The sequence below is a fragment of the Oncorhynchus mykiss genome, chromosome 27 (assembly GCF_057628025.1).
Source record: "Oncorhynchus mykiss isolate SJ-2025 chromosome 27, ASM5762802v1, whole genome shotgun sequence".
Lineage (NCBI taxonomy): Eukaryota > Metazoa > Chordata > Actinopteri > Salmoniformes > Salmonidae > Oncorhynchus > Oncorhynchus mykiss.
Window position 1 is genome coordinate 14,985,001 of NC_143048.1, and position 14,666 is coordinate 14,999,666.

At 44.4% G+C, this 14,666-nt stretch overlaps 1 protein-coding gene across 4 annotated transcripts in view; it reads left to right on the plus strand.

Moving 5' to 3' along the window:
- LOC110507608 (E3 ubiquitin-protein ligase TRIP12) overlaps window positions 1–13,475 on the plus strand; it is a 45,924-nt gene extending 32,449 nt beyond the window's left edge. For all 4 annotated transcript variants that reach the window (XM_021587704.3, XM_021587706.3, XM_021587705.3 and 1 more), the window contains exons 26-42: window positions 906–1,057; window positions 1,256–1,413; window positions 1,647–1,720; window positions 1,833–2,032; window positions 3,010–3,137; window positions 4,761–4,912; window positions 5,343–5,485; window positions 8,853–9,009; window positions 9,196–9,294; window positions 9,502–9,616; window positions 9,912–10,066; window positions 10,383–10,547; window positions 10,925–11,089; window positions 11,195–11,308; window positions 11,414–11,508; window positions 11,619–11,722; window positions 12,068–13,475. In XM_021587704.3, the coding sequence (XP_021443379.1) occupies window positions 906–1,057; window positions 1,256–1,413; window positions 1,647–1,720; window positions 1,833–2,032; window positions 3,010–3,137; window positions 4,761–4,912; window positions 5,343–5,485; window positions 8,853–9,009; window positions 9,196–9,294; window positions 9,502–9,616; window positions 9,912–10,066; window positions 10,383–10,547; window positions 10,925–11,089; window positions 11,195–11,308; window positions 11,414–11,508; window positions 11,619–11,722; window positions 12,068–12,264 (2,373 nt within the window). In that variant the 3' untranslated portion in view covers window positions 12,265–13,475. The remainder of the gene's footprint in view (window positions 1–905; window positions 1,058–1,255; window positions 1,414–1,646; window positions 1,721–1,832; window positions 2,033–3,009; window positions 3,138–4,760; window positions 4,913–5,342; window positions 5,486–8,852; window positions 9,010–9,195; window positions 9,295–9,501; window positions 9,617–9,911; window positions 10,067–10,382; window positions 10,548–10,924; window positions 11,090–11,194; window positions 11,309–11,413; window positions 11,509–11,618; window positions 11,723–12,067) is intronic.
- Window positions 13,476–14,666: the final 1,191 nt, after the last annotated feature.

Here is a 14,666-nt window from a genome sequence, read left to right on the forward strand (position 1 = left end):
ATGGGGCTGTGTGTTATGTGAAAACATGAGTTGGCGGCGGATGAATGGCACGACAGTGGGCCTCAGGATCTCGTCATGATATCTCTGTGCATTGAAACTGCCATCCATAAAATGCAATTGTTTGTCTGTAGCTTATGCATGCCCAAACCATAACCTCTGTTCTCAACGTTGACGTCAGCAAACAGCTCACCCACACAACACCATACACGTCGTCTGGGTGTGAGGCCGGTTGGATATGCTGTTAAATTCTCTAAAACCACGGAGGCGGCTTATGGTAGAGAAATGACCGTTCAAACTTCTAGTAACAGCTCTGGTGGATATCCCTGCAGTCAGCATGCCAATTGCACACTCCCTCAACTTGAGACATCTGTGGCATGGTGTTGTGACAAAACTGCACATTTGAATGGACTTCTACTGTCCCCAGTTCAAGGTGCACCTGTGTAATGATCATGCTGTTAAATCAGCTCCTTGAAAGATTAATGCCATAGCTGTCAGGTGGATGGATTATCTTGGCGAAGGAAAAATGCTCAGTAACAGGAATGTAAACACATTTGTGCACAACATTTTAGGGAATTGCAGACATTTTCCATACGGACAAAAAGCTTCATCTTTTTCAGCTCAACTTTTTTATAGCTCCTTGCACTGTATGACACAATTGAGTGATAAACCATGCTTTGTCATTTTTTTTTTTTTTTACAACGGCAATATTCAACCCTGGTTGTACTCAGTAGGAAACAAATGGAATAAAACTGACAAAGGGAGGAACTACCTTATCCCAGAAATAAATGCTTTTTAAAAAAAAACATTTTTCTGTTTCAAAAATGTTTCTACGGTGTGCCCTGTTTTAATACGACAAGTCTTTGCAGTTTGTTTGAAGTGTGTCCCTCCCGTGTATGCCTGTCCAGACCCCGGGGATGGAGCCGGCAGGCCGCCTGGAGCCGTCTGAGAACGGGCCCCTGCTGTCACTGGTGCGCAAGATGAACAACTGCCTAAGCCAGATGGAGCAGTTCCCTGTCAAGGTGCACGACTTCCCCAGTGGCAACGGCAACGGGAGCAGGTTAGTTCAGTTACCAAGTTCCATCCCTTCCTTTTCTTCCACAAACCCTATTTTTGTCAGCCATTCACTAATGTGTGTTTACTTAATGTGTGATTCCCTATTGAAGTCTATATGGGTGTAGGTCAAGGAAGGGGACTTGCCCGTATTTACCTGTTTTGTATCATTGTGATCTTGTCTGTTGACATGCGTGTTCTTCAGAGGTTCTCAGGCTCTGAAGTTCTTTAACACACACCAACTCAAGTGTCAGCTGCAGAGGCACCCGGACTGCACCAATGTGAAGCAGTGGAAGGGGGGCCCGGTGAAAATTGACCCCCTGGCTTTGGTACAGGCCATTGAACGCTACCTGGTGGTCCGAGGTGAGCACTGGGAACTGTCTCTTTGCATTGAGTTACTGACTTGACGTAAGCCCTTTCACTCTGTGAGGAACATAGGTCACCCACAAATGATCTTCATCCAACGGGGCTGCTTTCTCAAGTTCCTTCCCAGAGTATTTCTGTCCTTCACTTCTGGCAGAATAGAATGTCTCCTTGTATTACTGACATTTATGGTTAACATGCTGACGTGCTCAATGGGACTTTTGTCTCTACAGGTTACGGACGAATAAGAGAGGAGGATGAGGACAGTGACGATGATGGTTCAGACGATGAAATTGATGAATCTCTGGTACGTAGCTACATTGTCCTTGCAAAATACTCTCCATATTGGATAATACCTCTTTCCCCCACCAATAACGATGTTACCTTCCACCCTAATTTGACCGTCTATCTCTGTCCAGGCGGCCCAGTTCCTGAACTCAGGCAGCGTGCGCCACCGGCTGCAGTTCTACATCGGCGACCACCTGCTGCCCTACAACATGACGGTTTACCAGGCGGTGCGGCAGTTCAGCCTGCAGGCAGAAGAGGAGAGGGAGTCAACAGATGACGAGGCCAACCCGCTCGGACGGGCCGGCATCTGGACCAAAACCCACACCATATGGTAATTCCTTTTCGCTGGCTGTCCACACACACCAGTCTATAGGCTGGACTGATTAACGAACCCAACCATAGCCTAAAATGGTGTTTTTGGTCCACCAGCCACTGTGGCAGGTAGATGTGAAAATCTACCTGCCCCTCAGATTTGTTTTATCAGCCAAAATATTTTTTTGCTGTAATTACATAAAACAGATGACCATGTTTCTAAAACAAGAAATGTATTAGTAAGAAGTATTGTAGTGTGTTGCTCAATTTCATTATTTTTTTTTACCTCTCTTTTAATTAAAATGATCAGACACAAAATGTTCTGCTGCCCCTTTAAGGGCACATGGTTATCATAGTAACGGGGCCACCCGAGTCCAGTCACATGTCTAAAATTTGGCATCTAAGGCTTCTCTTCGCTCTGTTGACGCAGCAGACTCAAACTAATGTTGAAAAACAACTGAACTTGTGAAAAAAACTATGTAAATAGAGTATATTAGACAATCTTTTGCCTGTGCCCAGTGCCTCAAAATGTATCTATCATCACTTCACTCAGTGAGCTTAGCTCCCCTGCCAGGCAGTGTTGCTGCTTGAGGTGGGATATAGGATCCGTTTTTATTTGTGCAATAAACGGCTATGAAACAACAGCAGAAATACTTTGTAAACGGCTACTACAGCATTTTTCTAAGTATAAGCACATGTGCAATTGTCTATTTTTAGTCGCAAATGTAATGCTCACACTAGAGCCCTGCAAATTGACCACCCGCCATTGTGGCGGGTGAAATAGATAGATAGATAGGTAGATAGTTCTTGCCCGCCAATACCTAAATCTACCTGCATTTGGCCCTGAACATATCTGACTGATGCTTGTAGTGGGTGCTTGTAGTGGGTGGCAAACACACGTCTAATAGGTGGCTGAGTTAGTGATCAAATGCAACTGACATGGCAGTGTAGTCATGTTCCACGATATGCTTTACGTAGAGACTCTCTATCCCTTAGGTATAAGCCAGTGAGGGAGGATGAGGATGGCACTAAGGATGTGGTGGGAGGGAAGAGGGGCCGGGCACAGACTGCCCCCACCAAGACCTCGCCCCGCAATGCCAAGAAACAGGACGAGCTGTGGCACGGTAGGAACCACTACCACCACCTCTGGGCCTAGGTGGGTGTCTGTGTTGTCTACTGGCCTGGAGACTGAGAGACAAGTTCTGCTGGTTTATTTTATAGTGCAACTCTAATGTACTCCTTACAGTGGGGAGGGAGTGAGCTGACCTGCTTCTTCTGTTTGAAACAAGTTAACAGACCCTTCGCTAAGCCTTGCCTCGGTCAACATTTTCACGAAGCCCAATTAATCTTTCAAACCACAAGAGAAAACCCCTCAAACTGTTTTTAATCCTTAAGTCTATTTCCGAACCCGTGCGTCAATCTAAGTAAAACAAAATTAAACAATTAAGAATCCCCATCGACATGTCAGTTTAAGCTAGAGATGTTTTGGGGTTTTTTTTGGGCTGCGTCTAAATCCACCTTATCTGCCCATGTCGTCCTTCCGCATCTGCGATGGAAGTTGGCTGAGTTATAGCGGTGCTTTTCCAACCAGAAAATTGGTCTTCTCATGAAAACGTCTGTAGTGGAAAGATGACTCACAAGGATGTTCTCTGTTTTGCTCTACGACCCCCACGAGTATCATGGGACTCATCTGAAGGTAACCCATGGAAATATGGAGATCGTTTTGTGGCAACAAAAATAAGAGGATAAATGTGTCAATGTTTTTCCTGAGCTTTCTTACTTTTTCTGCCAAGTGCTCTCTTAATTGTTGGCTAATGCCAACAGCAGATTAGCATTATTTTCTTTGAATATAGCCAACTTAGCTAGCTAACATGCATTTGGAGAACCAGTTATATTAACCCTATATGTAACATTGTCTTTAAACCACTGGTGAAGGGTCTGTATGCGATCAAAACATAAGGAAACCACTATCTTCAAGAAGAGATCCCAATAAACACTTTTGGCCCCATATGGTAGCCGATCAGTGTCGTTACACTATCGGAGATTGGTGCAAAAAATATTTCCCTTCTGCTCCTCCGAATGGTCTAGTACGTTGCTAGCGAGCAAACAATGTAACCTCAGTATAATTTTGCTTTCGAAAAATATTACAACACGCTCTAAATTTCATGTATCATAGTTAAAATAAAAACAATCATAGCCCTCCATGGCTTCCAAGGGTTTTAAACATGAGCTTGTCTGAGGTGTTGGACTACAGTTGCTATCCATCAGTGTGCCCAAAATTCTGGGCCGGTGCTTAGTGACTGTTGAATTTACTTATTTTTTTGTACCGTCTGAATTAGTGACCTGAGATGACCTCTTCACACAAACCCACAGATATGGTCAGTCTAATCAATTAATCAAATGTATTTCCAAATCTTTGCTTTTGCACTAACCCCCTGGCCAAAGGGCTTTTACAGTCTCAAATGACACCCTATTACTTTGAAAGTAGTGCACTACATAGGATATTTGACCATTCTTTAACCTACACTAAATCTGTCCATTCAAATCCTTATCTCATACTATACATTGTATCATGTTAGTTTAGCTACCACATCTGTGTCGTATTCATTGGCCACAAAACGGAATAAAAGGACGAACAAGTGACTACCTGCCCTTGTCCAATAAACGCTTGTTTTTGTTTCCCATTGCAAAACGTTTTGCTACAGTGTGCACGAATTATGACCCTGACTTGCTCTCTCCTCTCCCAGACGGCGTGTGTCCCAGCGTGGCCAGCCCGTTGGAGATGTACCTCATGTCAGAACCCCCAGAGAGCATCACCTTCGACGACCCGTCTCTGGATGTCAACCTGTTGCTGAGGGTGCTGCACTCCATTAGTAGTTACTGGTTCTACCTGTACGACGTGAGTAACCTGTCCTATCCCCTCTCCAGCCCGCAGATACTGGCACTAACTGAACAACTGAACTCCCAGAAGGCACCCTATAACCTTTTTATAATGCACTACTTTTGACCAGGACCAATAGGGATCTGGTCAGAAGTAGTCCACCATGTAGGGAATATGTTGCCATTTGTGACTCAAGCCTGTATGTCTGCCCTCTGTCTGTCATGTTCAACATAATGCTAAAGATATCTTTATAGTCTGTGCGCTTGTAGAAGGTAAACCACAATGTACCATATGACTATAACTGTCTGATAGCTAGACAGCTGTCTTAGTGCACACAGTTGCCCAAAATAATGGTCCTTTTTGCATTCAAACAACCTAGCCCCCTGTTTCTTTGCATCAGAGAAGGGGCACTGTTGTATTTCCAGTAGACTGAGGTTGTTTTTTTCAGAATGCTGTTTCTAAGGAGATCATCCCCACCAGTGAGTTCATCAACAGTAAGCTGACAGCCAAGGCCAACCGACAGCTGCAGGACCCTCTGGTCATCATGACCGGCAACATCCCCACCTGGCTCACAGAGCTCGGCAAGACCTGGTAACTACTTTTCAGCTCATAAACACCCACAAAAACCTGCCCTAGCTTTTCTTGAATATTTGACTGAGTATTCACTAATGCAATGTCCTCAAACCGCATGTCTAGACCAAGGTTGGGGACAATTCCATTTCAATTCAGGAAGTAAACTGAGACTTCAATTTTCTCTTCCAGGCCCAAGGTTAACCCCACATAAGCAACTGAATATATATATATACTTACTGCCCTGTTTATTAGGTACACCACCTCTTCCACGAAAATGGATCGCGCCTACACACAGGGAGTCACGTCGCCAACTATATAAAGCAGGCATCGAGGCATTCAGTTACTGTTTGATTGAACGTTAGGTCACTTTTTTTGCCCATTCTAAGTGAGTGTGGTATGATTGTCTGTGCCAGGTGCACCGGATCCAATATCTCAAACCCCGCACTCCTCGGCTTTTCACCCAAGACAGTGTCTAGGGTTTACCAAGAATTGTGCGATGAACAAAAAAACGTCCAGTTAATGGCTTTCCTTTCAGCGAAAACCGGACGGGAGGTCGAAGGCGAATGGCAAGAATCGTGCAAACAGGCAAGCCACAAGTGGACCAGTAGTGGTGCACACCTTGTTAATCCTTGTCACGGATGGGCTATTGTAGCAGACACCGGGTTTCACTCCAATCAGCTAAAAACAAGAATTGGCTCCAGGGGTACGCGATCACCAACACTGGACAATTGAGTGGAAAAGCAGCCTGGAACATGAGAGCAAGTTCACTTTACTTGAGTGGCCTCAACCCAATAGAGCGTCTTTAGGATGAGATGGATTGGGCTGTTCGCATGAATGCACCGCCTTCCATTCTGAAGCAACTGCGGGATGCCATCGCACCAGGAAAGTTTCCTGACACCTTGTAGAATGGCCCACAGAATTCCGGCTGTTCTGGAGGCAAAGAAGGGTCAGACCTGGTACTACACTGACTAAAAATATAAATGCAACATGCAACAATTTCAAAGTTTTTACTTAGTTACAGTTCATATAAGGAAATCGGTCAATTAAAAAAATATAATTAGGCCATAATCTATTGATTTCACATGATTGGTATTACAGATCTGTTGGTCAGATACCTTTTAAAGAAAAAAGGTAGTTGTGTGGATCAGAGAACCAGTCGGGATCTGGTGTGACCATTTGCCTCATGCAGTGCGACATCTCCTTCACATAGAATTTCAGTCTGATTGTGAAATGTTGTCCCACTCCTCTTCAATGGCTGTGCGAAGTTGCTGGATATATTGTCAGGATTTGGAGCACGCCGTCATACACATCATTCCAGAGCATACCAAACATGCCCAATGGGTGACATGTCTGGTGAGTATGCAGGCCATTGAAGAACTGGGCCATTTTCATCTTCAAGGAAGTGTGTACAGATCCTCGCGACATGTGCATTAACTTCTCTAGGATAGGGGGCAGTATTTGGAATTTTGGATGAAAAGCATGCCCAATTTCAACTGCCTGCTACTCATCCCCAGAAGATAAGATATGCATATTGTTAGTAGATATGGATATAAAACACTCTGAAGTTTCTAAAACTGTTTGAATCTTGTCTGTGAGCATAACAGAACTTATGTAGCAGGCGAAACCCAGAGGACAAACATTCAGGTTTTGTTTTTGAGTTCACCCTCTCAATGAGGTTTCATTGGGATTCCAGATTTCAAAGGGACTTGCTTAAAGTTCCTGCCGCTTCCACTGGATGTCAACAGTCTTTAGAAATTTGTTGAGGCTATTCCTTTTGTGTAATGAAGAAGTATGGCCATCTTCAACAAGTGTCTCTTCATGTGTACTGTTTGATAGAGGTGCAAGACCAGAAAGCATGCTTGTGTTTGTCTTCCTGTATTGAACACAGATCATCCCGTCTTCAATTTGATCAATTATTTACTTTAAAAAATACCTAAAGTTGTATTACAAAAGTAGTTTGAAATGTTTTGGCAACGTTTACAGGTAACTTGAGATATTTTGTCGTCACGTTGCGCTAGTTGGAACCGGTGATTTTTCTGGATCAAACGCGCCATATAAATGGACATTTTGGATATATATATGGAAGGAATTAATCAAACAAAAGGACCATTTGTGATGTTTATGGGACATATTGGAGTGCTGACAGAAGAAGCTCGTCAAAGGTAAGGCATGATTTATATATTTCTGCGTTTTGTGTTGCGCCTGCAGGGTTGAAATGTTTTCTTGTTTACTATGGTGCTATGCTCAGATAATAGCATTGTTTGCTTTTGCCAAAAAGCCTTTCTGAAATCTGACATGTTGTGAATCCAGCCAACGTGTAAGATACCAAATTAAAGCTACATGTGTGATTTCATGAAAGTTTGATTTTTATAGGAATTTATTTGAATTTGGCGCTCTGCATTTGCTAGCATCCCACGTATCCCAGAGAGGTTAACATGCTGAAACATGAGGTGATGGTGGTGGGTAAATGGCACGACACTGGGCCTTGGGATCTCATCACAGTACCTCTGCATTCAAATTCCCATCGATAAAATTGTGTTCGTTGTCCGTAGCTTATGCCTGCCAGTATCAAAACCCCACTGCCACCATGGGGCACTGTTCCTAACGTTGACATCGGCAAACTGCTTGCCCACACGACACCATACACGCTATCTGCCTGGTACAGTTGAAACCGGGATTCATGCATGAAGCGCACTTCTCTAGCGTGCCAGGGGCCATCGAAGGTGAGCATATGCCCACTGAAGTTTAAGACGCCGAACTGCAGTCAGGTCAAGATCCTGGTGAGCACGCAGATGAGTTTCTCTGAAACTGTTTCTGACAGTTTGTGCAAAGAATTTGGTTATATAAACCCACAGTTTCATCAGCTGTCCGGATGGCTGGTCTGACGATCCTGCAGGTAAAGAATCCAAATGTGGAGGTCCTGGGCTGGTGTGGTTACACAGTCTGCCATTGTGAGGCCAGTTGGACGTACTGCCAAATTCTCTAAAAGGATGGAGGTTTACGGTAAAGAAATTCTGGCAAGAGCTCTGGTGGACAGTCCTCCAGTCAGCATGTCAATGCTCCTTCAAAACTTGACATCTGGTGTTGTGACAACAGCCCATTTTAGTGGCCTTGTATTGTCCCCAGCACAAGGTGCACCTGTGTGCTGATCATGCTGTCTAATCAGCTTCTTGATATGTCACACCTGTCGGCTGGATGGATTATGTCACGAACAGGGATGTGAACAAATGTGTTAACAATTTTTCTTGAAACATGGGACCAGCACTTAACATGATGCGTTTTATATTTTTGTTCAGTGTAGATGGGTGTACCTAATAAACTGTCCGGTGAGTACATAGATGCTTTGCATTTTGACCAACTATCATTGTTACTCCCTTCTCCCCAGTCCCTTCTTCTTCCCATTCGACACACGGCAGATGCTCTTCTATGTGACTGCTTTTGACCGCGACCGGGCCATGCAGCGCCTCCTTGACACCAATCCTGAGATCAACCAGTCAGATTCCCAGGACAGCCGTGTGGCGCCCCGCCTCGACAGAAAAAAGGTGTTGAATATTTTGGTGTAATGTCACCTAATCGACTCGATGTATGCCTTTCTGGAATCGGTTTAATAAGTGTAGCCAAGAGGAGTGGACATCACCAATTAAATATCCAGCCTGCTTTTTGTACTCTACTGACTCCTGTTTGTCTTTTCACTAACTCCTCATTTCTGCTCTTCCCCCTGTCTCTAGCGAACGATAAACCGTGAGGAGCTGCTGAAGCAGGCGGAGTCAGTGATGCAGGACCTCGGCAGCTCCAGAGCCATGCTGGAGATCCAGTATGAGAACGAGGTACAGTACACGCGTTCACACCCTAATTACAGAGCACTGTTCAATCACCTCCATTTTGAGTTTGTCCCTCTCATAAGGTACCACAGAACATGGAGTCATTTGGTGGGGTAGATTTTGAACATGATCCTAGACTTAGAAGCTCCATCGCTCTCCTGCCTCTTTCTTTCTCGCTCTCCCTTACTCCCCTGGTCTCTGTCCTTCTGTCAGGTGGGCACAGGGCTGGGTCCCACCCTGGAGTTCTACGCCCTGGTCTCCCAGGAGCTGCAGAGGGCCGACCTCGGGCTGTGGAGGGGTGAGGAGGTCGCCCTGTCCAACCCAAAAGGTAACTTTCTACTCCAACCCTCTGGGGAATATATTGGTCTCTAAATAGGAGCTGCTAAAATAATTTTAGAAGTGATTTCTGCAACAAACAACAAAATGTAATTTGGACAGAAATATATGATTTATTTTAGATATAAAGGCTCTCCTACAGTTTTCCAAGATGTGCCATGGTGGCAGCTGTTAAGTCACATGCGGAGATATGGGCTCCTAAAGAGGACGGATCATTGCTGAGTAGCTTGTCTTGGAGACCTACATTGGAACAACTCTTCCTCTCCCTAAATTTCCTCTTCTCCCAGGAAGCCAAGAAGGGACCAAGTACATGTTCAGCTCCAGAGGGCTGTTTGCCGTTCCCTTTGGCAGGACAACCAAACCGGCACACATCGCCAAAATCAAGATGAAGTTCCGCTTCCTGGGCAAGCTGATGGCCAAGGCTATAATGGACTTCAGACTGGTAAACAGTAACACTTTGTACCTCTGACCAGTGGACCAGTCTCTGTGTAGTCTACACTGCTAATGCTTCTAGACCTTCACTTTTAGTTGTTTTGGAGTGGATTTTACACTTACATTACTTTCCTTAAGCCCTGTTTGCCAGAATAAGGATGATTTGTATTTGGGTGATTTGTATATTAATTTTTTCTGTGCTCCTACTTTAACTCCCCTCTTCTAAAGCCCTCCTACATGCTCTCACCTTTCAAGCAGAATCGTACACTTACCTGAACCTCTCAGTAGGGAGCCCTCTGCTGATCTAACACCTGTCTCCCTCCCAGCTGGACCTGCCCCTGGGGCTGCCCTTCTACAAGTGGATGCTGCGGCACGAGACGTCCATCAGCTCCCACGACCTGATCAACATCGACCCGGGCGTGGCCAAGTCCATCCAGCACCTGGAGGACATCATCCGCCAGAAGAGAAGGCTGGAGCAGGACCGCTCCCAAGTCAGTCCCCGATACACAACCTCCCCAGATGCAGCTAACCTCAGTCATTACAATTTGTCTTTGGTGATGAGAACTTGGATATTCTTATGGAGGTCTTTCTCAGAGATGGGGTTCATAGTGGTAGCTTTAGTAAGGCTTGATTTACACTCCAATAGACATCCGCTTAGTGGCTCTCCCCACGCACTGCGCAAAGGGGTCTGCAGTCCACACGTAAATTTAATGTGTGTCAGAATTTGCAGCTGTACTCAAGTGTCAGTGATGTTTTGCTAAGGAGAGTGCTTGGTGGAGTGTGAAACCGTTATGGCCCCTCCCTATCAGATTGATGATGCTTTTCATGTTACGTTCCCCATATTAATAAAAGGCCTGTTTCCTCCCAGACGAGGGAGACCCTGCAGCAGGCGCTGGAGAGTCTCAACATGAACGGCTGCTCTGTGGAGGATCTGGGCCTGGACTTTACCCTCCCCGGTTTCCCCAACATTGAGCTGAAGAAGGGAGGCAAGGACATCCCTGTCACCATCTACAATCTGGAGGAGTACCTCAGGGTGGGTAGCTTGTGCACACACACTTACATCGCTCCTACATAGACTCTCCACAAACCAGTGTCCACCTCCTTATGGAGCTGACCGTTGGTCCCATTCTCTCCACAGCTGGTGGTCTACTGGACGATGAATGAAGGTGTGTCCCGGCAGTTTGAATCTTTCAGGGAAGGGTTTGAGTCAGTCTTCCCCCTGCATCACTTGCAGTATTTCTACCCTGAAGAGGTGAGTACTGCTATCAATAATCCCAAAAGGCAATTATTTAGGTGCTTGGTTATCTTCAGGATGTCACGTTGCCAACCCCCTCTTTGCTCTTCCTTCCTCCTGTAGTTGGATCAGCTGCTTTGTGGCAGCAAGTCCGAGACCTGGGACGTCAAGACCCTGATGGAGTGCTGTCGTCCCGACCACGGCTACACGCATGACAGGTGAGTTACTCCACCGACCAGAGCTCTGACCAGACCTACACTTAGTGTCTGTCATGTTTAGGACTTGTCAGAGTGCAGTGGTTAGACGTTTTGTCTGTTTTTCTCCACAGTCGTGCTGTGAGGTTCCTGTTTGACGTGCTCAGCAGTTTCGATGCAGAGCAGCAGAGACTTTTCCTGCAATTTGTAACAGGAAGCCCAAGGCTGCCTGTTGGAGGTGAGTGGTCATGGATACATACTCACCATACACACTTAAAGATTTGTTGTGCTCCGAAGTTGAGTGGTCCCATTCTCCGATTTGAGAATTGAACAATCCCACACTTTGGGTGACATGTTTTCAGTGTGCAATGCACTTTAACTGATGCTGTAGTTATGTCGTACCCTCATGCACTTAGTAAATAAATGAATGTGACACTGCTCACTCTACTGGAAACCCACAAATGCACATGAAAATATCAGACCTCAAGTACAGAGAATAGGACAAGACAACAAACTGTCGACAGACAAATCCAGCCATGGCAGTTTTGATCTGATTCTGATCATGCCACCTCTTTCCCTCCAGGTTTCCGTAGTCTGAACCCGCCGCTGACGATCGTGCGGAAGACATTTGAGTCGACGGAGAACCCGGACGACTTCCTGCCGTCGGTTATGACCTGTGTCAACTACCTGAAGCTGCCTGACTACTCCAGCATCGAGATAATGCGCAAGAAACTGTTGATTGCGGCCCGTGAGGGCCAGCAGTCCTTCCACCTGTCCTGATCTCGCAGTCTCTCCCATTCAAAATGCCTTCTACAGCAAACTGATGAAATCATGACTTCCTTTTTAGTTTTTCTTTTTGTAATCACCTACATCAAGGCCAAGTGTGTACAGCCTTCTTGTTAGAGAACACAGCTTGCAGAAATTGAAGAAATTTGCTGCCCCTGTCTCCTACAAAAAAGCCGTTTAAATGACTCACAGAACAAAACAAAAAAATTATCAGTTGAGTAATGTTAAAAAAAACAAGAAGGGAAAAAAAAACTTGAGTTACATTTTAAAATGCGTTGCTGTGTGATATTTAAAGGGATGTTTCCTCAGTGGTGAATGTCTGTGGTGGAGGTCCATAGAGCAAGCTAGGTTCACTTTAGCTCCAAAGATAATTTGTACAGAAAAAAATTCCAGACTGCTCATTCTACACATTTGATAGAATAGCTCTTTGTTCTCATGTCTCCTTTCCCCCTCAGTTTGTCTGTTTTCCATTCTGTTCTCCTGTATTATACGGCCCGGCCCCAGTTTGTTGCATTTTGGTTCTGCTTCCCCTCCTTTTGTGTGTGTTTGCGTATACATTTTTTGGAAATGAGAGTTGGAGTTGGTTGACTGCGGGTAGTGATGACAGCTTTTTTAAAAATATATATATATATATTTTTTTTTTTTTCCCCAAGTTGAAATTGTTCTGGTCTATAATTACAAAGAGCTTCAGCTCAAACATGATAAGAGTTATCCAGTGTGTTGAATAAGTTAACTTACTTTTTGCTCTCACTTTGATAGTAGTAGTGTGTCTCAGATGGACGCTGAGGGAGTGCGCTCTGACAGACTGACTGGCTTAGGCCAAGCTCTGAGACCCCCCCCCCCCCCCAATCCCTATTGTAGCTGAGCGCACCCATTTGGCTGGACTCATTTTATCGTTTCACGGCCAGATAGCATTTCAAGTTCATTTATGGAATAAGAGTTTATATGCAGTTTCATGCCCGGTTTGAGGTGGGGATGTCTGCTTCACCTTTTTTTAATTTTCAATTTCTTCTTCCTGTCTTTTTTTTTGGCTGCTGGCTTGGAACAAACCTTGTTGTGCACCTGCAGTCTGTGGCCAGGGGAGGGCTCCACTCAATTCTCTCCTGGCCCAATCGTTCATGTGCTGGTTTCTAAGATCTGCAATAATTTACTGCATCAGGTTAATGTTTTTACCTGAACATAAAATAAAGTAACTGTTTGACTCATCTGTGTTCTCTTTATTTAATCCATCCTCCTGTTCTTCCTTTCATCCTTCATTCTGTGGATCTGACTGACTGAGATAGTCTTGGAGGTGATCAATGGGGGTAGGAGTTGCTTGATTTAAAACATACCAAATTTATATTAACAGTTGATTACCACTGACCCTACCAATTCTATGTCATGGTTTATTAAGAGGAGCACTTGGAAGGGTTGATGTTTCAGTGACTGGTGGACAAAGGTCTTGCGTATGAACTGAGTGTGTGTGTGTGTATATATTAACTTGCACTGTAAAATGTATGTTTTTGAATTGTCCTCATTATAGGTAACTTCACTTATTTTGTATTTTTTTTAGAACCATTAATGTTCTGAGGGACATGGAATTGGACATAACATAACTGAGATATACAGTATAATTTTTTTTTTTTTTTTTTAACACATGTACAAGTGTGTATTTATACATGTGTGAATTGGAAATGTTTTTTTTTTGCATATCCCTACTCTTCCTGAGACCATAGAGTAGGGTCACGGCCAGGGAGATGGCTAGGGGACAGGCGGAGAGGTGTCTTGAATGTCACCTCCAGAGGAATTTGTTTTCCTTTCCTACCCCAGCAGGCTGAGTCTAACCTCTTCCCTTACGAAATAAAGATTGCATTCAGAGTGCCGTGAAACTGCAGTACACTGTTGTATAAATAGTTCAAGTGCAGTATAACTGCAGTATGCTGCAAATACTGTACAAAACTTACTGCAGTAATTTAGCAGTTCTAGTGCAGTATAACTAGTTATTCTGCAATTACTGTGTCCAGAATACCACAGACTGCAGTTACTACACTTTTACTGCAGTTTCAAAACGGCAATCTTTTTATTGTAAGGTTTGGGGAAGTGGGTAGTGAGGCTTTGGAGATACAGCAAATAAGCATTGGTTCCACTGCTGTGCTACAGTTTCACCTGTAGCACACACTCAATGCTGCCTTAAGTTCTGCATCATTTGTTGCATAATGGAATGAGTTAGAGATGTCTTTGCCAAGTGATATCACTACATGGCCAATAAATGGATCCCACTGAATAAATGTTTTTTTTATTTTCTTCTCTACAGTCCAAGTGTCCTTTGCAGTCAACTACAAAGATAATTATTCACAACTTAAATCAGACTTACATTTAGTCTGTCCTGGGGCACCATTGAAAGTCTAATGTGCCAA